Source organism: Taudactylus pleione, unplaced genomic scaffold (assembly GCF_031769625.1).
Source record: "Taudactylus pleione unplaced genomic scaffold, aTauple2 ptg001166l, whole genome shotgun sequence".
Classification (NCBI taxonomy): Eukaryota; Metazoa; Chordata; class Amphibia; order Anura; family Myobatrachidae; genus Taudactylus; species Taudactylus pleione.
In genome coordinates, this window is record NW_028285567.1 from 721,087 (window position 1) to 745,504 (window position 24,418).

General features: G+C 43.4%; 1 protein-coding gene across 2 annotated transcripts in view; it reads left to right on the forward strand.

Annotated features, from left to right (window-relative positions):
• Positions 1-24,418, forward strand: part of RGS12 (regulator of G protein signaling 12) — a 218,373-nt gene that overhangs the window by 142,354 nt on the left and 51,601 nt on the right. For both annotated transcript variants that reach the window (XM_088462245.1, XM_088462244.1), the window contains exons 5-8: positions 18,333-18,502; positions 22,198-22,290; positions 22,652-22,795; positions 24,229-24,408. In XM_088462245.1, the coding sequence (XP_088318371.1) occupies positions 18,333-18,502; positions 22,198-22,290; positions 22,652-22,795; positions 24,229-24,408 (587 nt within the window). The remainder of the gene's footprint in view (positions 1-18,332; positions 18,503-22,197; positions 22,291-22,651; positions 22,796-24,228; positions 24,409-24,418) is intronic.

Here is a 24,418-nt window from a genome sequence, read left to right on the forward strand (position 1 = left end):
TTACATCTTCGTGATCTCTATTAGACAATTAAACTGTAAGCGCACTTAGATAACCATTCATTTCCTTTTGTCCGATAACCTTGATGCTATAACACTGTTTTTTTGAATACAGGTATTCTCCTGTCATTCATTGTGTATGGTAGAATAACTAATGTGGGCACTGAGGCATTTAATTACACAGTTATTACTATGTGCCACCTCAACAAAATCCATTCTCTATAAACTCTCCCTTTATATTATTATCCTTTTAGTTATATGGGGCCACAAAAGTTCCGTAACACCTAACAATGTACATAAATAAGCAAAACCAAGAAAACAGTGACTTACAGGACAAGTACATGGTATATAAACATTGCTGCATCGCCGGTCGTTACACTCAAATAAGCAGCAGGGCGGCAGAAACCAAGGGGTTAGGTGCCGTTGTAGGGAGTATGGAGTATATAATGGTATAAGTAAGGGAATGAAAATCGCATGAGGGAAGAGGGCTCTGCTTGTGAGAGCTTACATTCTAAAGGGGCTTCCTGACTGGTAAATCCCGGCAAGGTACTAATGACAGACTTCGAAATCCCGACGCCTGTCATTGGACCTATACCGGGAGCCCGACGCCCGGCATACGGACCGAAGGTACGCCAGGAGTGGACAGCCGCCGTTTAGGGCTCCTGGGGGGACTTAAGGTTAGGTACCCCCCCTCCCTCGAAAAGGGTTAGGTTTAGGCTAGGTGAAGGGGGGGGGTTATGCACCCCCGGGGGGAGGTTAGTGTTAGGCACCCCCTCGGGAGACTTAGGGTTAGGCTGCGGGGATGGGGGGGGGGGTTAGGTTTGGGCACTGGGGGGGGGGGGAGTTTAGGTTTAGGCACCCCTAAAGGAGGGTTGGTGGGGGAGGATAGGGTTAGTTATACTTAACTTTTTAGATGTCGGGATCTTCACCCCTGCCGGGCCTCCGCTGTCGGAATTTGAACCATGTGGCCGGCGCTATTACATACTGATTCCCTAAAGGGGAGGGGCAGACGGGTAACACATATGATGTAGATATTGAGCATGGGGGAGTGGGTTAGGATGAGAGCAGGATGGCTTTGGTGAAGAAGTGGGTCTTGAGAGCCCATTTTTTAAGTTTCGTGGGAAGTCTGATAGGGAGATAATTCCAGAGTTATGGAGCGCTTTGGATGAGAATAGGAGCCATATTTACTAAAGTATGTTTATAACCATTGCTAATAACATGACTTAAAAACACACAAATAATAAAAAAGAACAGTCAATGACAAAAGTAATCTCAGAGTGATGCAATAATGTCTTAAGTAGGTCAGTGTGTGGGAGAATATCCTTCTTGCTGGACTATGGAATTGTGTGTCTGGAACCACCAACCTTTGCCAGATACTCTCTCCAATCACAAGGTCTAATCTGTGGCACATTTTCCTGTTGGAGTAACCAATAGAGGTTTCAAATGTAAGCGTTTAGGTGCCTAAGCTATTTTTTGTGACCATCCGTGTAATATCCGATTTGTGTTCTCATCAGAAGAGGTGTTGAAGCAGTTGAATTCCAAAAATAATTGACGTAAAATTAACAGTGATCAGGAAACGGGACATTGGTAGTGTAGGTCACAAATCGCAGATGAACAGAGTCTGAAACGGGACTGTGTGCTTATGTGTGTGTGCGTGTGTGTGATATGTATTACCGCCGGCCGCATGGTTCAAATCCCGACAGTGGCTGCCCGACAAAGGAGGAAATCCCGATCGTCCTAACTAATCTAATTCTACTCCCTAACCCTCCTTAAGGGTGCCTAACCCGCCCCCCTTCCCTGCTGCCTATCCACCAACTTATAACATAAGATTAATTAATAATCCTGTATACCAGGGATGGGGAACCTCAGGCCCGGGGGCAGTATAAGGCCCCCGGAATCATTTGGTCTGGCCCTCAGAGCCTTTTTCTGCTAGCCTCGTCTGGCTAGCAGGTTGCCTAGAATGGCACCCTGCAGCCAGAATCTATGCAGCAGTGCCACCTGGAGTGTCCTTAGGACACTTCAGATGGTCACACCACTGCCCTTACAGCTCCCCAGAGCATCCTCAGGATGTTTCGGGCATTGCTGTAATCACCATTGATTGTGGCCCCACCCTTATGTGATGTCACATGTAGGGGGTGTGGCCTGGACTGGGCCCGCAAATAATGTTATATATATCAAAATGGCCCTCGGCAGAAAAAAGGTTCCCCGTCCCTGCTGTATACTGTATAGATAGATATCATATATACACCATATATTTGCATAAAGATGCATGAAAACCATTGAACAAATGCATATCATTAAACCATTAGATGTTGATGGGGTAAAAAAGTGCATACTGTATATAGTAAAATGTCCCTATTAATGCAATATCTCATTATGAGTCACTAAATATACAGGCACAGCAGCAGCACAACCACAACCCACCTGCAGAGGGAGGAGGAAGATCACATTTGCAAAATGCTCTGCACGGTCTCCTCCTCTGATGGCTGTGCTACAGTCACATGACACGGAATCTAGCTGATCCCCCAATCACGCTTATTCCCTGCTTTGTGAGGCTGAGAATTAAGCGATCTACACACCATACAATTATTGGGCCGATTTGCCAATAATCGGGTGATCGGCTTCATTTATTGTATAGTGTGTATGAGCGATGGTTTCAGCATTTCACCGATGAAACAGTTAGAAGACGTCCAGAGCCGCGTTCCTTCCATTATCCAATCTGACGGTCTAGAACGAAAATCTCGCCCCAAGTTTCCGATATCAACCGATGTGTGCGCGCCCTCAATAATATGCCCATATTCCTATGTTCTCCTGTCACTGTCGTTCTCCTTTGTAGGTGGACATATGCAAAATGAGTGTGGTGGAAAATCAGTAGCTTCTAAGGAAAAATTGCATAATGTGTAATATAGATATTGGGGCTTTCAATTTGCTGAAAAAAATCTCCCTGTTCCTCATCCCGATCAATATACAAAATGAGTGTAGTAGCTAGCTTAGGTCTCATCGGGAGCAATTCGCCAAGGACAGGCTTTACGTTGGTTGAGACCAGCTACCTAATTTGTTTTATTTATCGACCATCGCAATGTTGTCGATCTCTTAAATGAAATCTATTATTTTCTTTTTTAAATCTGTAAAATTGTCGGAGGATGGGACAAAATGACACTGTCCCCGCTATACTGGGATGTATGGTGGGCCTACTTGTGCTACAGTGTTAATTTCTGAGCAGAGCTGTTCACGAGTTACTGACCCAAAATTTACAATAAGTTTTTTATTATCATTTTATTGAAAAAAAAAAAGTAATCTCTTATGTAAAATTTGTCTTAACGTTTTGTGAATCCTGCCTCTACGTTCTCCATACATGCCTACTCTCCCAGGATGGCCGGGAGTCTCCCGAATATCGGGTTGCGCTCCTGACCCCCGGAAAAGTAGGCAAATCTCCCGCCCGCCGTCACCCTCCTGAAACCCCCCCGCACAGCAAGGCTGACAGGTGACGCGGTTCGCGCTGAATCACGTAATCGCTGACCCACCCCTTGCTGTGTAATGCCACTAAGCACGGCATTGTGAAGAGGGGGCGGGGCCACAATCACGCTGTCATGCCCCCAATACTTAGTCATTGCCCGGCCTCGCCCCCCCACTGTATACAGTTATTAAGCTCCCTCCCGAAAGGAGGGAGCTGAATGCCGGCAAGTATGAAGTTCTCTCTCCAGAATAACCCTGTGTCCTTCTGGTTTACTTAAGTCAGAAAAATGAAGTGAAAATAAATTCTACGTATAAATAGAACTTGTTTGACACGTTTTAAATTCATGGCTGGGAATATCTCCTCCTTTGTTATGAGGATTATACTTTATCATCCGCACATGGCCCAAATCCAGATCCAGGGCATCGCTGGGCGTTCTTGTCAGATAGGCCTCTGTTTATGGAGAAGTTTCCATTTCTGTGAGTTGTACGGTTATGTAGAGGTTAATGACAAGGAAAAATAGGCCGACATTGATTTACCGCACTTGGCCTGTTAAGCTGCCCTCAACTGAATGTTTAGAGGTGTGTTTGGACTGTGTGCCTTTAGGGGAGGCAAGATCAGGCATGCTGAGCCAGGTGTGACTCCTATAATTCTGTACACTGTAGTCTGGGGTAGGCCATGACGTAGATCTGGATCCTATATACAGATATAGTTAATGTCCATGATTGGTTTCTAAAAGCTGAATGTCAAGTAGAGAGTTGGGGGCTCGTTAACTATTTTAATGGGAAAGTGGATAAAACCACCTAAAAACATTTGGGGTCTTTTATAGGTGTTTTTCATATTGCTCTACCTTTATTTCCATATTCCAATAAACCAAATATGCTATTACACAGTATGAGTGCACTTACAGATGTATAGTGTGTGTGTGTGTGTGTAATATATATATATATATAATCTATCTATCTATCTATATATATATATATATATATATAATCATTTTATTTTATTTTTTTATTCTCCATGGTGGCCTTATGGTACATTGCTATTAATTGGGAGGCCAATTTGTCTGCATATTAATCCTTGGTTAAGTTATGTGGTCCTAGGATAAATTAGGGATGGCTATTGACGACCAATGTTCGATATTTTGCCATCAGCGGCGGAGTACTAATGGTTCTCCGTCATCGATGGCTTGAGGCAGCAATGGTTTTCCTCCCTCTTGTGGGCCAGTAAGCCCTGCCCCCAACCCTGATGGCCCGCTGTCTGCTGTTCCCCACAGTAGGGATGAGCATCGATGGGTGCAAACCATTGATAGTTTCATGCCACTTCCTGGGCCTGTTTCACAGTTTCCAGATTGCTCTGTGGACAAATTGTAAGCAAATGCGCATGTGTTGGGACCTGCCTACACAATTTTGGGTAATTAAGAGTCCTATGCATCTTACCCGCAACTTTACATGTGACTTAAGGGGGGTATCCACTAGACGATAAAGTTGAACGATTGAACGATAATGATAAAATCGTTCGATAATCGTTCAAACATCGTTTGCAAATCGTGCAGTAATTGTTTCTAACGATGTATGATGCGCGCTCCCGCTGGTCGTTTGATCGTCTCCTCCATCGACTGAACATGCAGGTCAATTTCACTTGATTGCCTACAAATCGTTTACACATCGTTTACACATCGTTCACGCTGAACGATCAAACGATGAACCACTGTCTGCCCACTATAGCTGAAAGCTCTCAATCACAACATAGTTTATTGTTAGATCTTTTGCAAATCTTTTGCAAATTGTTCAGAGTTGAAGATTATATTTCAAGGGAAACTTCAAGGGAAAATCGTTAAGAGGTTGGACAGGGATAAAATCGTCTAGTGGATGCCCCCCATTAGTGGGTGTAACTGGGCAACAGCGGGACGCTCAGAGGGAGAAGGATAAGTGCGTTGTGGAGACAGAATAGGAGCCAGTTAGAGGTGAGAGAATGCAGATATCTTACTGATCTCTTGCACCAAGGATACCCGGTATAATTACTTCTTCTGTAACGATTTACCAGTTGCCACTCCTGTAATATTGCTATATAACGCCCGTTTCTATCACCAGCACTAAGCTGGACCTGCAAGCTTTGTATTGTAAAAGCTTTCTTGTGCACAAATAAGATTGGTATGCAATACAAATTATGGCACAATGGCTCTCTCTGCTTTGCTGCAATTGGTAAATCCCTTTGTGTAGATATTTAAGTTTCTACACAAATCCTCCATTTATCTCCTAATCTTTATTTTATATTAATACGTAGTGAGAATAAACAGTGCAGCCCTTTAGGGTCTACCTGACCTTCTAGAGTGCTGGACTTGGGTCACTGGACTGCTCCGCTCCTGCTTCTGTCTTGCACAGGTGATCCAGTTGCTTTGCTTGCCTTTTATATTAGCAGTTGTATTGTGCTACTCTATGCCACTGTCCACCCTAGCCTGCCTATAGCACTAATACATGAAACAGGGTTTTTTTTTCTGTGGCTATTGGTTGTGTTTCACTGGGACATTAATAATGAAAGTTCCTTTATCTGCGGCAGGCTGAAGGTCCTCTTTATTGAATTATTCAGCAGGCTTTATATGCTGCTTTGTAGAGTGTGCTATCAGTTTTCACTCCTTGAAGCCATGGGGGAACGAAAAGCAATTTGTAGAAACAGCGAGGCTGACTGATATTCCGGGAAAATTAAATGAATTCGTCTTAATTTAACGGCATTAGCTAGGAACCATGTGCCATTTCATTACGAGACACTGTACCCTCCGGGCCATGGGAATTAGCAGCTGACGCGGGCATGGAATCTGATGGCTGGTTTTCTGTGAGTGATTTGAAGTATTTTGTGAGGTGGCGCACAGGTTCCTACCAGCTGTACCCAGGTAAGTGTCAGCCCAGCTGTCATGTTCTTGCATGACCGGGCAGAAAGGGAACACTTTTTTTTTTTTTTTTTTTTTACTCTTTTTGATGTTTGTATAAAGATTTTATGAACTAGTATTATAGTTTATTCTTCTACTTTTGTTTACTTTGGGCCACATTTCTTAATTGCTCTTGTTCCCGGTAGACAAAGGTGTATTTAGTTTTGTGTTCTTACCTTTTTGTGTACAACAACTTATTTTGATGACGTGAATGAACTGTGTAAGTAGAACCTCGTTGCTTCAACCATTTGAACAGAATTTCCAGACACATTCCAGTTTTTTAACAGGTGTCTCTACCGTGTCCTTAACAAATTTTATCGTTCACAACAAGTGATAAAACTCGTTGCACATGATAATGGTGCTCCAGCCAATCAGCTCCTAACTGTCATCTGTTTGAAAAATGACAGTTGGGAGCTGATTGGCTGGAGCACCGTTTATCATACGCAATGAGATTTAGCACTCGTTGTGAATGATAAAACTCATTGACAAACGAGTGCCATGAATTATCCTTTCCAAGGCCGCGCTACCTTAATACGATTACAAAGGTTTCTGGAGCGCAAAGAAGTCGCGGGACCTAATGGCTGCTAATTGAATCACTGGCGCAATTGGGGAACACTCACCCCTGTTACATAGACGTGATTAAGGTCTAAAAATGCTCCGTAGCTTTCACGTTATGAGCGGTTGAGCGTTCCCCATTCACCTAAGTGCGATATCATGGAGTGATTTAAGCGCTATTTACGCAGTTTTTTTTTTATCTAAAAAAAGTTCTATATTAAATGTTATATTAACACAAAACTGTACGCTGTGTGGAATTCTGGTCTTGTGCTGATTGTAAATGCTGTTCCGGAGCAGGAGAGGAAGAAACGTTCCGTGCTGACAGACTGGTTTCATTTACAGACACAGTGCAGAGAACTAGTCCTATTACCAAGCAGGAAACCTGGGGCTGTCTTCTGAAGCCTGGACCGTTGGCAGCTCCTAAATTCAACTTTTGTTGCAATAAATATCTCAATTGAAATGTCCAAGCAGCACTGTAATACTTTCCAGATTGCTCTGTTGTAAACTAAAATACAGTATTGTGCTGGATGTAAATGAGAACACTCGCAATTTACAGTGATCTCCTGAGAGCACGGGCTTATTTCTGCTGCTCCATTGTCGCTCCTTACTTACCGAGCCCTAGGGGACCCTATTTGCAGATAACTACAACTGTCCTAATACAAGGACAAGTTTCATGTGTGAATGTGGTTTGGCTAGAAGTATGCTGAATACTGTGTTTTTTTTGTTGTGGTTTCTATTGCAGTCAACTGTTAACTAGAGAATTTTAACAGCTCTAAAGCTGGGTACGCACTAGACGATATTTTGAACGCTTTGGCCGATTCCGACGCATCTGAACGACAAATCGTTGAATTTGTTCAGTGCGTACGCACTATCACGATGCGGATGCACAATCCCTCGGGTCGTCCGTCGCGTCCTCAGATCTTTTGTACATGCAGAAAGATCTGAGGATGTAGCTGGCGATGCCAAGCTGCCGAATGCAGCATGGCCCCCACTACCCCCCCCCCCCCCCGCCATTGGCGAGCGTGTATGCACTTGTGGAGGCTGGCACCCCCCGCCAGGGTCTGTTGCGAACGATGTCATGTTGGGTACACATTGTCTAATGTGTACCCAGCTTAATGCTCTGACTGCGGCCTGACCTGGCCCCGTGAAAGCTTTAATTCTCTGACTGTGGCCTGTCCTAGCCTCATCCCGTGAATGCTTTAATGGTCTGACTGGCTGCGGCCTGGCCTAGCCCCATGAAAGCTTTAATTATCTGGCTGTGGCCTGGTCTAGCCCCCATGAGCGCTCTAATACTGACCGTGGCCTTATGCCCTCTAATACTGACCGTGGCCTTGTGCCCTCTAATACTGACTGTGGCATGATCTAGCTCTGTGTATGCTCTACCACTATGACTGGCTGTGGACTGGTGTAGCCCCCCTGTATACTCTACCACTCTGGCTGGCTGCAGACTGGTCTAGCCCTGTGTATGCTCTACCATTGACTGGCAAAGGACTGGTCTAGCCCTGTGTATGCTCTACCATTGACTGGCAAAGGACTGGTCTAGCCCTGTGTATGCTCTACCATTGACTGGCAAAGGACTGGTCTAGCCCCGTGTATGTTCTACCACTCCGGCTGGCTGCAGACTGCTCTACACCTACATAAATGTAGTAATCATTGTGGAGTTTGTTCCCTATGAGATTATAACTGAAGTGTACAGAAGGTGGTATTACAGTTTTTTACCAGGTTAAAATAAAAAAAATACTTTGACTATCGTAATAAAAATTTTAACAAAAGCTGTGAAATACTATATACTGTTTTTTTTATTTTTGAAATTCAGCTAGAAGTATTATTATTTGTCTCTTTTTTGTTATTCTTTAAACTGACCACATCCAGTATGTGCCTCTCTGGTTGTCTAATTAGACCCAGCATTGTAACATTAAAGTGTGTTAAATACAGTGACATTCAGAGCAGGTTGTGTGTTGTCAGCCTGTATCTAAGCCTAAATGTATCCTGTCCTCTCACCTCCTTCCTTGCTAACCCAAGTGTCCCCCCTGTCATAGTCCCCGCTCATCTGGCAACATGGGCTAGTGCCAGGGTTTTCCGAGTCGGTCAGCTGGTGACTGCCATCTGGCAACCATCCGTTCTCAGATATTCATGACAAATGGGCTATACCACAGAGTTTGAGGTATCTGCAACTTAGATGATGTCCTATAGGCCGATCCTTGAAGGGAGCTTGCCTTTTTTTTTTTTTTTAGAAACTATGCTTAACACCCCCATCCCCCCCCCCCCCCCAATACCCCTGCCCACACAATTTCATCCTTTTATAGGGTAATGGACAACCTCTCTAACACCCTCCCTCTTTTTTGTTAGAGCATATGAAGGGCACCTAGGGCTGTCTTTGATGGATGCTGATTGCCAAATTATCTTTCTTGAAGCCCATTCCAGCTCCATCTGTGTCACTGTTCAGGAGAGACGATACCAGATCTCTATATGATGGTATAGACACCTCTCCCTGCTGCGAACTATGGGGTCAATTCTATTAGGTGTGAAATGCGAGGTGCTATTTTCACTTCGAATTCGCATAGCGAATTCATTTTGCAATCCAATTAGCAACTCCCACTGAACCAATCAGACTGAATTCGCAACTGTACACTCGCACCTCCCTGAGAGATGGAAAGGAAAATCTTTATTTTAAGGAAAAAATGACGGGATACTGTGCTGAACCCCTTGGACCCCCAAACAGCTTAATTAGTCCAATAATTACATGTCGTCAATTTTGGGGGGTAAAAAAAAAAATCCTCAAATTACCCCAAAATCTACTTTTTCATTAGTTTCGGCACCCCAAATTTAATTACAATTTTTTTTTTGTTGAAAAAATATTATTATTTTTTTTTTAGTTTTTCAAGGTGACCTCAAAGTACCCCAAAATCACCCTTTTTTTTTTTTAAATATATTATATATATATATATATATATATATATATATATATATATATATATATATATATATTTATATATATTAATTTTGCATTTTTCGTTTAATTCGAATGAGTTTACTTTAAACCAAAAAAGTTTAATATTCTTGCATTTAAAAAAAACCCCCACAAATCTACAGTGCCTTCCTAATGCCCACAAACAGCCGTCTATACGTTCCTGCTAATGAAATTATCAATTTTTGGGGGTCCAGGATGGTCTCCCCACATTTTCATGCATTTCTCGCAAATCTCATTTGTCAGTCAATTCGTACCCCTCCGCTGCGAGTAGTACGAATGGGGATTTTTAATTGGATTTTTTAGAATTCTCGGGAGCGCGCTTCACTGCGAACTGTGCAAGTTTCAAGAAACAAACTCGCAATTCGCACCTAGTAGGATTGACCCCTATGTTCCCCTCCAATCCTAGTTCATGCTGGAGATGCTCCAGCTCCTTATCCACACTGCTCCACCTATGGTTGGGCTTGCCCTCTTATTTTACCTTTTTGGTTATATGTAATCTCAGTTTCTCAGCAAATTCTAGTTGCTGACTCCCCCACTGACTGAGTTTTGCTTTTTAAGGCATGCTGGGATGTGTAGTTCCACAGCATCTGGAGTGGCACAGTTTGCCTGCCCCCCCCTGCTACAGAACATGTTCTCTGCAGCATACAGTACATGAGAAAACAGCAGTTTCATGTTTCCTCAGAGAGATGGTTATTTTTGGGGAGCTGGAAATAGGAAAAACAGTACATGATTAATGTTATAATAACCAATCGGACATATTCTAAAGGCAGTTGCCAGTTCCTTTGACAAAAAATAAATCTCCCACAAATATAAATCAAATCCTAACTTTCAACATATGTCACAAATATGAAATCAGGATAACATTATTATTGTAGAACTTTCGTAGGTCTGCTCTCATTGGTTCGCCTCCGCAGACGTTCCTCACAATACTGCTGGTAAATGCTTTAATCGTGTAACAATCTATCTTGACTGAAGTAGGTGGGTTTGTAACCACAGCGGCCTAAAGCTGCATAGACAGACAATGATTTTGTTACCAACGATTTTATGAACGATTTTCTGTCAGATTATCCTTCAGATTATCTGTCAGATTTTTTTTTAAAGTGTAATGAACGATTTTTATGAAGTACAAACGATTTTTGCATATTCCCTTAATGAAAATCGTTGTGTTGACAAGTCTGACTGAACTACAAACTTCAAACGTGAACACGCATGAACGATAATCGTTCATCATTTGAAAGTGAACAGATATTGTTTAACAATAATCGTTCAAAAAATCGTTGTCTGTGTATGCAGCTATATAATTAGCATTTTGCTGAGACGATCAGGTCCAGATTTAGGGCCACATGGACCTAGAGCTGAAAATGGTATGGCAATCGATGTTTTAAGAATTGATGGTTGCTGGTCGATGTTGTTTAGTTTTGCCATCAATGGCAGGATGGAGCTTAGCCCTGCTTCTATTGGCCACTAAGCTTTGCCCCCTTTTGCCTGCAGCTCGACGTGCCCTCAGCAGTGCTGACCATCGAGGGGGTGCAAACCATCGATGGTTCACCATAGATGGTTTGAGTGCCACCGATGGTAATCACTGATAGACCCATCGATGGACACCCCATCGATTACCATCCCTAGCTGAAAATTATCAAGGGCCTATTTTGAAAAGAGGAGGAGCTGTGGCCAGTGATGTGTGGGTGGGGCCAGTGCCATGTGGGCGTGTTTTTCACTTACACTACCAGCCCCCATGTCTACCCCATAAATACGTAAAAGCAGAAAAACTGCATAATTTTGTGAGGAAAATAGAAACACAATTTTAATACTAATCATTTATAGCAACGGTGTGGCCTGCTGGGCAGCTGGTCATCATCATGCTGTCATGATGGGCCTAAAATTTTTTTGTGGAGGCCTGAAACTGTAGTCCTATTAACCCCATTGTTAATCTGGTGCAGAAGATTAGGAAACAAACAGCACGTCAAAAGCAAAAGTGACCAGAGAATAAACCCATTATTCAGTATCTAAAGCCCTAATTATGATGTTCTAGCCATTGCTTAAATATAGTAATTTCAATTCAAGCAAATAGTGATGTAAAAGTACCTAAACGTAACTAAAGCTTCCCCCACACAGCAATTTTTTAGTTTCGGAATGAATAACTTCTTTACATTTCAGTGTAAAATTGAGGCACTTACATAACAAAATGTTGTTTTATTATTAACTGATTGTTGGTCAAACAAAATAAGTGCTTTATACGCAGTACAGTTTTGGTCTGGCAGAGCAATGCATAGTATACTGTATGGTTGAACTTTACACCACTTCAATACGATCAGTTTGGGTGAACTCCGATGCTATCCATTGATTTGGCCATCTACATTTATTCGGGAGGTATGTAGTGGTTGCCAGGGATTCTGGTGGATTGAAGTAGAAAGTAGTCGGTATAATAGAATCCTTGCTTTTGGTTTACTTATATCTGAGCGGCATACAGGGAGATAAAGTAGTCATAGAGTGGTGCCAGTGGTTCCCAACGCGTTTGCTCTGTATGAAACAGACTTCTTCAGGGAGTGGGGAAAATATTGCAATGGTGATACTTTATTAAGATTTGTGTTTTTTTTTCTATTGCAGGAGGTTCAATCAAATTCATTTATTCCAATTGGATCCTCTTTATGGCAGCTGTTCTAGTTAATCACTGACGCACTTCAGCTGCTGTGATTGATGAAGCAGTGCGGCTGATTAGTTTTAAATGAACTGCAGATTAGTTGATCGGTTTGATACTTTTATACTCTAGTAAAACATATCGAACAAAAAATACATTCATAATTCTACTATAAAATCTGTGTTCAATTAATGCACATAAAGAGATTGCTTTGATCAAGGGGGGAAATCAGTTAGTTTCATCTGCAGCGATTAGTAATGGGTACCTGACGGAGTAATAAAATTGTTGCTCCAATCGGGAGCAGATGCCGCGGGCAAAGTCTGTTTTTTGGGGGGCGCCCAAAGCGCCGTTTGGACATGCCAACAAGGACTTTGCATGGATTTAGTCGCTTTACGCATTCAAACCCAGTGCTTTTGGGCGCAACAGGCACGAAAAGGCATGGGCGCTTGAAACTAGTGGCTATCGCCCCCCGGATCTCCTGTCACTTTAGGCGGGAGATCGGGCGCAAAAGAGCAATTGAATTCCCCCCTTATGTGGTTTTACCAACAAAAATTAACCCTAGCGTGTATGTGTGCGCATGTACATGTGGTAGGGAATATAGAGTATAAGCTCCACTGGGGCAGGGACTGATGTGAATGGCCAAATATTCTCTGTAAAGCGCTGCGGAATATGTGTGCGCTATTTAAAGAACTGGAAATAAATAAATATGGGTGCAATGGTTCATCATGTAAGCAGTGATGGCAATAACCTTACAGTCGACAAGATCTTGCCTGCTGTACGTTTTTAAATGGATGAAAGTATTCACCCAACACAGTCTCTGTACAGAATCTCTTGGCACATATTAAATAAACAATAATGAAAATAACAGCCTTTCTGTTCCTATCTAAATGTGAATGCCTGTGTAAGGGCCTTTTTGTTCCATGCGATGTGTTAACATAATGATAGGTCTTCAGTGTATCCTCCTTTCTCTAGTCAAGTTGATTGCCCATTGACTGCCACCCCGCACACTCTCAGAGGGGGGGGGAGGCTTAATTATCCTGACAAGCTTGTAATCCTCAGCCTTTGTCGGCTGTGTGATGAGCTGATTGCCTGCTGTCACAATGGAACGTCCCATGTGTTGGATCACAGTGCAGCAAGCCTTATCTAAATAGTGCACTATTATCTGTCAGGACTGAGCTAAATGTTTCTGCATGTGTGAGAGATCACTGTGATGGATGGGGACTGGGCCAGGCTTTGTGTATATACCACTTCTCCAATTTATACCCAGCAAGCGTTCCTGGAACAGACCAAGTTTTTGATGGCGCAAATATCTAAAGATTGTCTAACTCGGATGACGTTATTATTTTTTTTTACATGCTCTCCAAACAACTTTTATTAAATACTTTTTGCTTTTTCTATCTGGACTTTGTGTATTTCAGCAAGTATTTATAGGATCAGGCAGTTGTTTGTATCCTATGGATACGCTGTAGCACTGCTGTGTGCTCTATGTTTAATGAACTGCTCGTATTCTATGGAAACCAAACATAAACAGCACTGCATAGTATGAGCCAAGTACGAAAATAACATCCAATACAGAATTACAGGAGAAGTCCCAGGGGATGAACAGTTCCCCGGCTGTAGCCTCCAGGGATCCCTACTATGTTCTAAAAGGATGAAAGCCAGTGCCCCGTCTGGGCATGTGTGTCTGGTGCATGCCTTGTGCAGAAGAAGAATCCTCTCCGCTCCTTTCAGAGTAGAGTAGAGGGCTTTGAAGAATGCTATGGTCACCTTGGGGATGGTAGGCAGCGCCCCTCGCACCCATGGTGGTCCTGCTACAGATAACTCCACCTGACACTGAAAGCACAGTTTTAGTTAGTGCCCTCAAATAAACCCTGGTTCCCAGTGATTACTTACTCATGGTCTAGTCATCAGGTTTTCTGACAGTGTTTTAATATATCCTGTACAGACGCATACCTGCCCCAAATCCCCCACCCCCCGTGCCAATACATGCTTCTCCAGACCACTTGTTGGCGACCGGTCTAAAAAAACAAAAAAAACACTCTGGCTGGTAGTCTGGGGCACTGCCCATCAAGAGATTGTAGCCTGTGATGGGTCCTCCCTCATTCATGTAACATGAAAGCTTGAGATACAGATAATTCTCACACTCTCATCTCGCTGGAGATCATTTGTTTTGTGGCAGCACTTTCCATGGACTTGTCATTGGCAAAGCCTCAAACTCCAGAGTTCTGCCATTAATGTCTGCGCATTGCTTTTACCTACGTGTGGAAACTTGTCCTCTTGCAGGAGCTACATGATCATCTGTGAAATAACCCTCCTGTAAATGAGATATAAATAAATAGCTGTCTATTTCCGATATATCTTTCTGTCGGCAAGAAGTCATCGATTTATGAAGCGTGGCAAATGTTCACCATTGCCTTTCTTGTCCACTGTATGTACACATGCATTCATGAAGACTCTTTTGGCATGACTGTGACTGATAGGAGCCCATCCCAACAAATAGTAAATGAAGGGTTCATTTTAGATAAGGAGTAGGCCAGGTGTGGCACTGCAGCTGCTGCGGAACTTCACATCCCAGCATGCCCCCTGTCACAGTGGTGGTGTTGGAATGCTAATATATTATTTACAAAGAATACCTACAGAATAAGGAAACCCCATAATTCCAGGGTGACCTTATTTTCCAGGTATTTGAGCTTTTAACATTAATCCTGTTAGCGTGTTCCATTCATTTATAAATACTTTTCCCCTAAGTGTATTTATTCCTCCAGTTCCCATAGGTTTCTGTGCTGAGAGTGACTGTAGATAAACGAGAAATAAAATGATTGTTTAGGATTACTGTATTCCTGACAATTCAGTGTTGTCAGTTTGGTAAGTTTCCTTTTAAAAAATAAAATAAACCTACTGTACAGGTGACCCGTAAGGATCCACCCATAGTGCCTGGGTGTCATACACTCCTAAAGCAACACCACTTTTTTTTAGTCACTACTTCTCTTCAGAATCTGGTTATGGAGAAGACCACCTTATTTCCCTGTGCACCAGGTTTTGTTCTGCAGATGTGATCAGTGCACCCGGGCATAAACCCTAAGGCAGTAGTTCTCAAATTCGATCCTCAGGGCACCCTAACAGTGCAGGTTTTAAGGATATCCAATGCTTGAGCACAGATGGATTCATTTGTACCTCAGTCAATATGATTTAACTATCTGTGCTCTAGCATGGATATCCTGAAAACCTGGATGGTTAGGGTGGCTTGAGGACATAGATCAGTCTGTGGTTTCCAAACTAAGTGCTCGTTACGCCAACAATGTTTACTGTACTTGCCATCGTGCCTGATGCCTTAGCGAAGTGCCTGCAGCTTTAATTAATGGGCCGTGTGCAGTTCTCCGTAATTATACAGGTTTGTGAACATCAAGATCTAAAGATTTTGGAAAGAAGTCACTGACTTCAGGAGGAAAGCATTTTCTATACATTAGACTCTCTGGAGCCGCTGCACACGTCAGCCATTACATGCTGGGAAGCGCTCCCCGGTGAAGGTTTGTCCAGATGTGGGGTACGATTATGCACGAATTGTAAAGTTGCAAACTGCTGTGTGTTTTGTTTTAAATGTAACCATGTTCATGTAGATTATATCAGCTATCCCGTTTCTCATACATTCAGTGAACCCGTTCTTGGCAGATCTTCTGCATTTCTGTCATTTATCAAATGATGGATAATGTAACCCCCCCCCCCCAGAAAAAGTGCAGCAATATTCTCAATAATATATAGAGATTTGCCATGTCTGATATCTGCCCCTTGGAATCCTTCAGGCGTCCTTGGTTAACACAGAGTAGCTATACGCCCCAATTAATGGAGCACTGTCAGTGGACATCATATGGTCAGTATAATCTATTAGCCAGGCCAGTATCACCACTGTGTACACACTAATAAAGCTGTGCAGGTATCTGTCTACTGATCTTAGTACATCTTTATACTAAATAAATATATACTGGTGCTCTCCAAAAACCGTACATATCCGGGATGGCGTGCGGGATGCAGACGTGCCAATATCCCAACTGGTTGGGATCCCGGCACCAGTATTCTGACCGTCGGCATCCCTAAGGTAAGTATCGGGCTGTTAGGGGGAGGTTAGCATTAGCTATCGGGGTTAGGCATTAGGGGAGAGGGTTAGGGTTAGGCACTGGGGAGGGAGTTTTAGGATTAGGCACTAGGAAGGGGGGGATTAGGCTTAGGTACTAGGGGGAGAGGTTAGGTTTAGGCACTAGGAAGGGGGGGTTAGGTTTAGGCACTGGGAAGGGTTAGGGTAGGGGTAGGGAAAATACTTACGTGCCTTGTTATGGGTGTCGGGATTCTGGCTGTCTGTATTCTGAACAGCGACATCCCGACAGCCGGGATTTCATACCCAACCCATCCAGACTCCTAAAACAAAGCTACTACTATGTTATACTGTCTATAGAAAGTTAGGTGAAAGTGAGTGAGAGCCAGGATAGCTATAATATATGATGAGCTCTGGTTCTGTGATCAGGTCTGTGAAAGGATATTACTATATTATGTAATCGGCCTCAGGCATTGGCTGTTTTCCATACCACACTTTGTTATGCAGTATATATACACCTTATTGTGTCCCTGCTGCTGCTATATCTGAGATAACGTGTTATAATAGTGTTTGTATATAAACAGAGAAGTCTCTGCGAGGCTGTGTTACTGCCTGCATCAGTATCCGCGCCCCGAGGCATACATCTCCTCTCACGGATCAGGGTGGGGTTATTATTCTTTAGGTGAGAATGATAAACATGATGAGAAGGTGGCTGGTATCTTCCTGATCTAATTTCCATGACGCGCTGGGGTATACCGTCTTATCCTGATGCGTTTTATTTTCATGGTGTTGCTGTCAATTGTTTAAGGGGGGGGGGTCTAATAAGCAAATCAAAATTGATTTGGATTATTATTGGGCATATTTGTAAATCTAGTTGGAAGATGGGTGCTATAGGCTTGTCTGATATTAGTCCTTGAAATCCCATTGATACTACGCAGCCTGTTGTATTGTCTGGCCGTCTATGCACGTGGCATAAATTGACAGTGGGGTAGTCCTGTGGTTCATCTGATGGGCAGAGAGGCAGGAACGCTACATGTTTGGCAATCATAAGTGCCAGGTGACTGAATCTGTACAATTTGGCCACTCACATAATGGGTTGTAAGCCTGTCATTAGGTGGTTGTTTTGCCTTCAATCTGAATGACTGGATCTGGCAACTGTGGTCTTTACTCTGTTTTGCTGGTAAGCTCTGTTGCACAGTTTTGGGCATAGTCATTTGCTGATAAAGGAAGGTTTTAACAGTGAGTCAATAACGATCACACTATGACAACCCGGATATCTGATCTCCATCTCCTGTTATCTATATTTACTGTGCTGTGACCTCATTTAAGACTAATTGTGAAAGGGGATTTAAGATAAGGGATGCAAACCTAAATCTTAACATTTTCTGATAAGACATTAAGCCTATATTTTGTATTTTGTCCATGTTTATGTTAATTAATGGGGTGAATGCTTAAAATAATTTTTTTGTAAATACTATAGCGTATATGGTTGTTTTAGTAAGTATGCTTCTAGAGCACACCCTTCAGTAGAGATTCCTTGTTTCCCTTCTCTTCTCCATTACATTCTATTAATTAGATGTGCACATTCATACTGTTGTTTCTGCAGGCTCGGCGGACCTTCAGTAGAGGACTGTATTAGACTGCAGACACTGTTAAGTACACAGTGCTATATATGTTTTATATTCTTCTCTACTTTCTTATTAGAGTTGAACAGCACTGATCTGAAAGGATGCGTCAGCGAGAACAGCTTGAGCAGCAATGCCAGCTTGCCCAGCGTGCAGAGCTGCCGGAGGCTTGGAGAGCGCAGGGTTGCCAGCTGGGCTGTGTCTTTCGAACGACTTCTCCAGGATCCGGTTGGTGTTAGATATTTCACGGTGAGTGGGGAAATTCTGGCTTATAACATTTTGGCTGTGGGAAATGTGAATGGATCGTACTGACCCGGTCGATATGGATAGACGGCGCGTTCCATAGTCCTGGCAGACCAAGCTTCTTATCAACATAAAGTATATAGAGCAGAAATATTACACAGAAGGCAGCTGACGTGTAACGCATGAAATACCTTACCCCTTATACCTTTAATCTTGTTTAGCGTCCTATAGGTAAAAAAAAACTGTCATGAATCAATAAACATTTCCAATTTTAACGTGCATCCATCAGCCATAACATTAAAACCACTGATAGGTGGAGTGAATGACATTTGATTATCTCTTTACAACGGCACGTGTCAAGGAGTAGGATATATTGGGCAGCAAGTGAACAGTCAGTTCTTGAAGTTTATGTGATGGAAGCAGGAACAATAGGCAAGTGTAAGAGCTATTTCACACATATCGGCTGTGAAATATAGTACTGCAGGGAAAGGACAGGCTCCTTTCACACGACACGGTCACGGCACGGTCGCCGTGATATAGCCGGAAAAAACTACTATGCAGGACGGTGCTGTGCCGTGGCCGTGCCGTCCCTGCACGCCAGTAGTGTAATGGAAACAATGTTTCCTTTCACACACACGGGCTTCTGCGCATGCCCAATAGGGAAAAAAAAACACCTGACATAAAAAGCGGCTCAAAGCCGCTGCTTATGAAAGGCACCGAGTGCCAGAAAAAAGCCGGCCGGCTAACGGCCTGTTCTTGCCTGACCGCCCGAAACCGGCATGTGTGAAATAGCTCTTAGGATCTGAGCGACTTTGACAAGGGACAAATTGTGATGGCTAGATGACTGGGTCACTGCATCTCCACATGGCAGGCCTTGTGGGGTGTTCCCTGTATGCAGTGGTTAGTACCTACCAAATCTCTTCCAAGGTGAACCGGCGATAAGGTTATAAGGCTCATTGATGCATGTGGGGAGTGAAGGCTAACGTGTCTGGTCCCATCCCACAGAAGAGCTACTGTAGGAGCTGAAAAAGTTAATGCTGGGTACAATAGAAAGATGTCAGAACACACAGAGCATCGCAGCTTACTACGGCTGTGTATCCGCAGACTGGTCAGAGTACCCATGCTGGCCCTTGTTCACCGCCGAAAGCGCCTACAATGGGCACGTGGGCGTCTCAACTGGACCATGGGACAAAGGAATTAGGTGGCCTGGTCTGATGAATCACATTTTCTTTTACTCCTCTGGACGGCCAGGGTGTTTGTGTGTCATTTACCTGGGGAAGAGATGACACCAGGATGCACTATGGGAAGACGGTAAGCTGGCGGGGACATTGTGATGCTCTGGGCAATGTAATGCTGGGAAAACTTGGGGCCTCACATTCATGTGGATGCTACTTTGACACGTGCCACCTACCTAAACATTGTTGCAGGCCAAGTACACCCCTTCACTGGCAACAGTATTTTCTGATGGCAGTGGCCTCTGTCAGCAGGATAATGCACCCTGCCACACTGCAAACATTGTTTAGCAATGGTCCGAGGAACATGACAAAGAGTTCAAGGTGTTGACGTGGCCTCCAAAATTCCCAGATCTCAATCCGAATCGAGCATCTGTGGGATGTGCTTGAAAAAACAAGCCCGAGCCATGGAGACCCAACCTTGCACCTTACAGGACATCTAGGATGTGCATCATATTTGCCAAATATTACACATCATGGTGCCAAATATTACAGGACACCTTCAGGGGTCTTGTGGAGTCCATGCCTCGATGTGTCAGAGCTGTTGTGGCAGCACGAGGGGGACCTACACAATATTAGGCAGCTGGTTTTAATGTTAAGGCGGCTGAGTCTATATATCTAGGATATTCGCATATTAGTCACTTGATCAAGATCATTAGATTTAAAGGGTTTAAGGCTATGTGTAATTATCAGTAAACATGTATTGGTGATTGGCCAAGAAAGAGCCCTTTGGGAAGTTCCATTTGGGTGCAGACGTTAAGACTTGTCAGAAACAGTTAGACAAGACCCCACAATCCTTATTAACAAAACAAAGTGGCCGTGTGGTGTCCTCTACATGTGCACAAGGATGGTCAGAGATGATGGAAGAGACTGACAAACTGCTGTCCTAGAATTTACATTCCACCAAGGCAAACCATTCTCTCCACCAAAGGATCACCAAAGGATTACTTGTTGCTGATTGTACATTACAAGCATATGTAAAAGACATTATTAATTACAGAAAATATAACATTTATGGAACAATTCTCTGTGCTAGTGACATTTTGTTAACACTTGATGTGAAGTGACTAATGTTGGGTACACATGGGACGATCTGTTCAGCGAACGATATCCCTGAACGATCTCCCTTGAAATTCCCAGTGTGATGGATGAACGATATTGTTCATCCACACACCAAAGATATCATCAACTATCGTTCTCCCATATGGAAAATGAACAATATCGTCCAGGTTGGCCTTCATGCATGGACGATATCGTTATCGTCCAGTGGGAGCACGCATCGTTGGTCGATCATTGCATACACACGGAACGATATTGTCTCGTGTGTATGCACCTTTACACCATGACCTGCATGATGAGGCAATTACATACATATTAGATTTTATAACCAGTGGTCACAAGCAAGCACCCATAGAGTTACTGTTGGGGTGTGGTTCATTTTGTCAACATGCCTGGCATGTCGACATTGACTGTCAACATTCTTCATGTCGACACAGGTGAAAAGTCTGGCAGTCATGTCCTGATGACTTACGGCGTTTATTGTGGCTATATCTCATCGCTAACCCATCACCTAGTGCCTAACCCTCCAGTGCCATAGCCTAACCCTGACTCTCCCCTCCCATAGCCTAACCCTAACCTCCCCCCTCCTGCAGTCTAACACTTCATCTGAGTGCCTGACCCACTGATCTTATAGCCTAACCCTGACTCTCGATCCCATAGCCTACCCTTAACCCTCCTCTCCTGTAGCCTATCCCTTAGGTTCCTGGGAATGTTGATATTTCACGTGTCGACAATCTGCAGATGCCATCGTGTTCATTGTCGAGATTTCAATGTTCTCTTTGACTCTTATACCCCTTTTACACTGCTGCAAAACCCTGTGTTGTTGCCGGGTTAACCCATGTCCAGCGACCCAGGAATTCAACCCGGCTGGCTACCCAGGTTGGTCTGAGAAGGACCAGTGTTACAGGGCTGTGTGAACGGGTAACCCGGGTCGTCTGACATGGGTCCTGTTCACTGCATAGGGAGAGCCACTTTCCCGCCTTTAGAGATGACCAAGCACCGGCAGAGGTCGGCCACGGCAATATCCCAGGTTCAGCCTGCTGTGGGCATGCTGGGCTGTGTAGTTCAACAGCAGCCTCTGGTGGAAACTGACGCTGTGCACATGCGCAGTGTCGGCTTCCACAGGAGAAGTCTTTCACAAACGCGAAAGACTTTTAATTATTGCCAGGAATATTACTCACTGGTGATCACAACCGCTGTCCCTGCGAGTTTACCATAGTACATAGCAGGGATATTTTCATTAAAAATTAAAATATCCGCCGTGAAACAGAACATTAATGATCGCTGCAGTTCCACGATTATTAGTGCATAGGGCCCATTGGTACCTTAGATCTATGGTGTGTGTGTATATATGAAATATATATGTAATAAGTGTGTATATGCGATATGATTTTGTGTTGTCTGTTGCAGGAGTTTCTAAAGAAGGAATTCAGTGAGGAGAACATCTTGTTCTGGCAGTCCTGCGAATATTTTAGTCGTGTTCCTGCTCATGATAAAAACGAGGTGGGTCCCTTTGTAACGGCTGCCGATTGTGTGGTCAGGATATATAGATATATATATAGATATATATATAGATATATATATATATATATATATATATATATATATATATAATAATGTAGGTTACCACTGCAAAAATGAAAATTTATTTAAGGGAGTCCTCATTGGGCCATAGGCTTTACATTAGAGTGTCGATATATAGTTATGAGAAATCCGCGGACTGTCCGTTCTCTCAGAGGTAGAGGCAGATGCCCCAGTGAGGTCACTGACTTCTGGTGAATTTGATAGGCGATTTGTGGGTCCTGCTCGGTGTATAGGCAGCAATGAGGCTTTATGTAACAGTGCCTTTATTTTCTACCTACAGCTGTCATTCAGAGCCCGGGAAATTTTTAATACGTTTTTGAGCAGCAAAGCAACCACCCCGGTGAACATCGACAGCCAGGCCCAGCTGGCCGACGACATTCTCAATGCGCCTCACCCTGATATGTTCAAAGAGCAGCAACTCCAGGTAACCATTCCACGTTGCACGCATGAAGGCACCTGTCCACTGACTCCAAATATTATCTTCTCTGGTGCGGTCCTGTCTACTTACTCTCAGATTCTGTTCGTTAAGCTTGCAGGGCGTTTTTGGGTAGGTACTGGTTTAGTGTCGAGGGGTGCATCTGTCACATATTATACTCATTATAATTTATTAACACCACCACACGATTACTATAAACTGAATATGCCGCGTAGCCCTGGCTACTAGCACTTCAAGGATTTTAAAGAAGAAAAGAAAGACACTTCGCAGAATTACTCGGTGTCGTAATGTAAGCATTTATCATACACATTTGCGGCATTTACTAACATCATTTTTTATTTTTTTATAAAGCAACATTTTTGGTTTCATTGTTTACAAGAAATAAAGAATGATTGCAAACTGTAATCCCTATATCTGGGAGGTGTGAAGCCTAAGAAAGCTGCTGATTGGATGGGGCTTTACAGCATCTTACGTTCTAGGAATGGGCACAACGTTGTTTTCTCTCCTTTTTGGAACGCTGGCCATAGTTGGGGACAAGAGACCCCCCACAGTTCTGCTACTTTGTGGAAGTGTTTATTAAAATGTACTATTAACTTCCCATTTGTTTCTAACCTCATCTTCTATAGAATGTAAGCTCTTGTGAGCAGGGACACCCTCTCAGTCTTTGTCAGTATTGTGCCCTTGTGTGTAACAACTTTATCTATAGACCCTAGTACTTTCTACTGCGCTGCAAAACCCTTTTGGTGCCTAATAAAAGATAATAATGTTCAAATATTGTTCAGCTGGAGCTATCCTGTAACCCAGGGGTGGGCATGCTGGGCTGTGTAGTTCAACAGCAGCTGAAGGGACGCTTATTGCCCACTGCTGCTGTAACCTGTTCTGTTTATGGCGGCAGGTTTGTAAAATGAAATAATGCTGCACATTGAATTTTTGTTCTTACTGAACTTACTATGAGTTTAATATGTTTTGCTTCCTAGCTCCGCTGCGCACTCCTCACCTCCATAGATACCTGATAAATAACTTGCGTTTTGTGACTTGTGATAAAGGGAATATTCATGAATGTCCTACCCTGATATCTGTGACAGCGGAGTGATGATCTGATCAAATAATTAGGATTTAGATTACAAATCATTTGTCACTGTGTTAGGGTTAGAAACGGACTCCTAATGGGCAAATCAATTCAGCATGATGTACGTAAAGTGCCTCCGAAATTTACATCATGCGTAACCAAGAGCTTTACTCCTATTTCCTCGCACCCCATAGAGCCAAGATTGCCGCCCGTAATAAGCGGTAATTTGGGGAGCCAAACTTCTTGGCACTGCCCAGCGGCACGTTGCTCTGCATTGACTCACTGCCTATATTTGTGTTAATGGTTCTTAACAAAAACACAAAAACCTTTTTTCTCTTGCTGGGATAATCAGATCTTCAACCTGATGAAGTTCGACAGTTACACCCGGTTCCTGAAGTCTCACCTGTACCAGGAGTGCATGCTAGCAGAAGTGGAGGGGCGCTCACTACCGGACCCCCAGGAGATACCCAGCAGCCCAACCTCGAAGCATAGCGTCAGCTCAGATCGTTCCAACATCTCTACTCCTAAGAAGGTATCAAGTA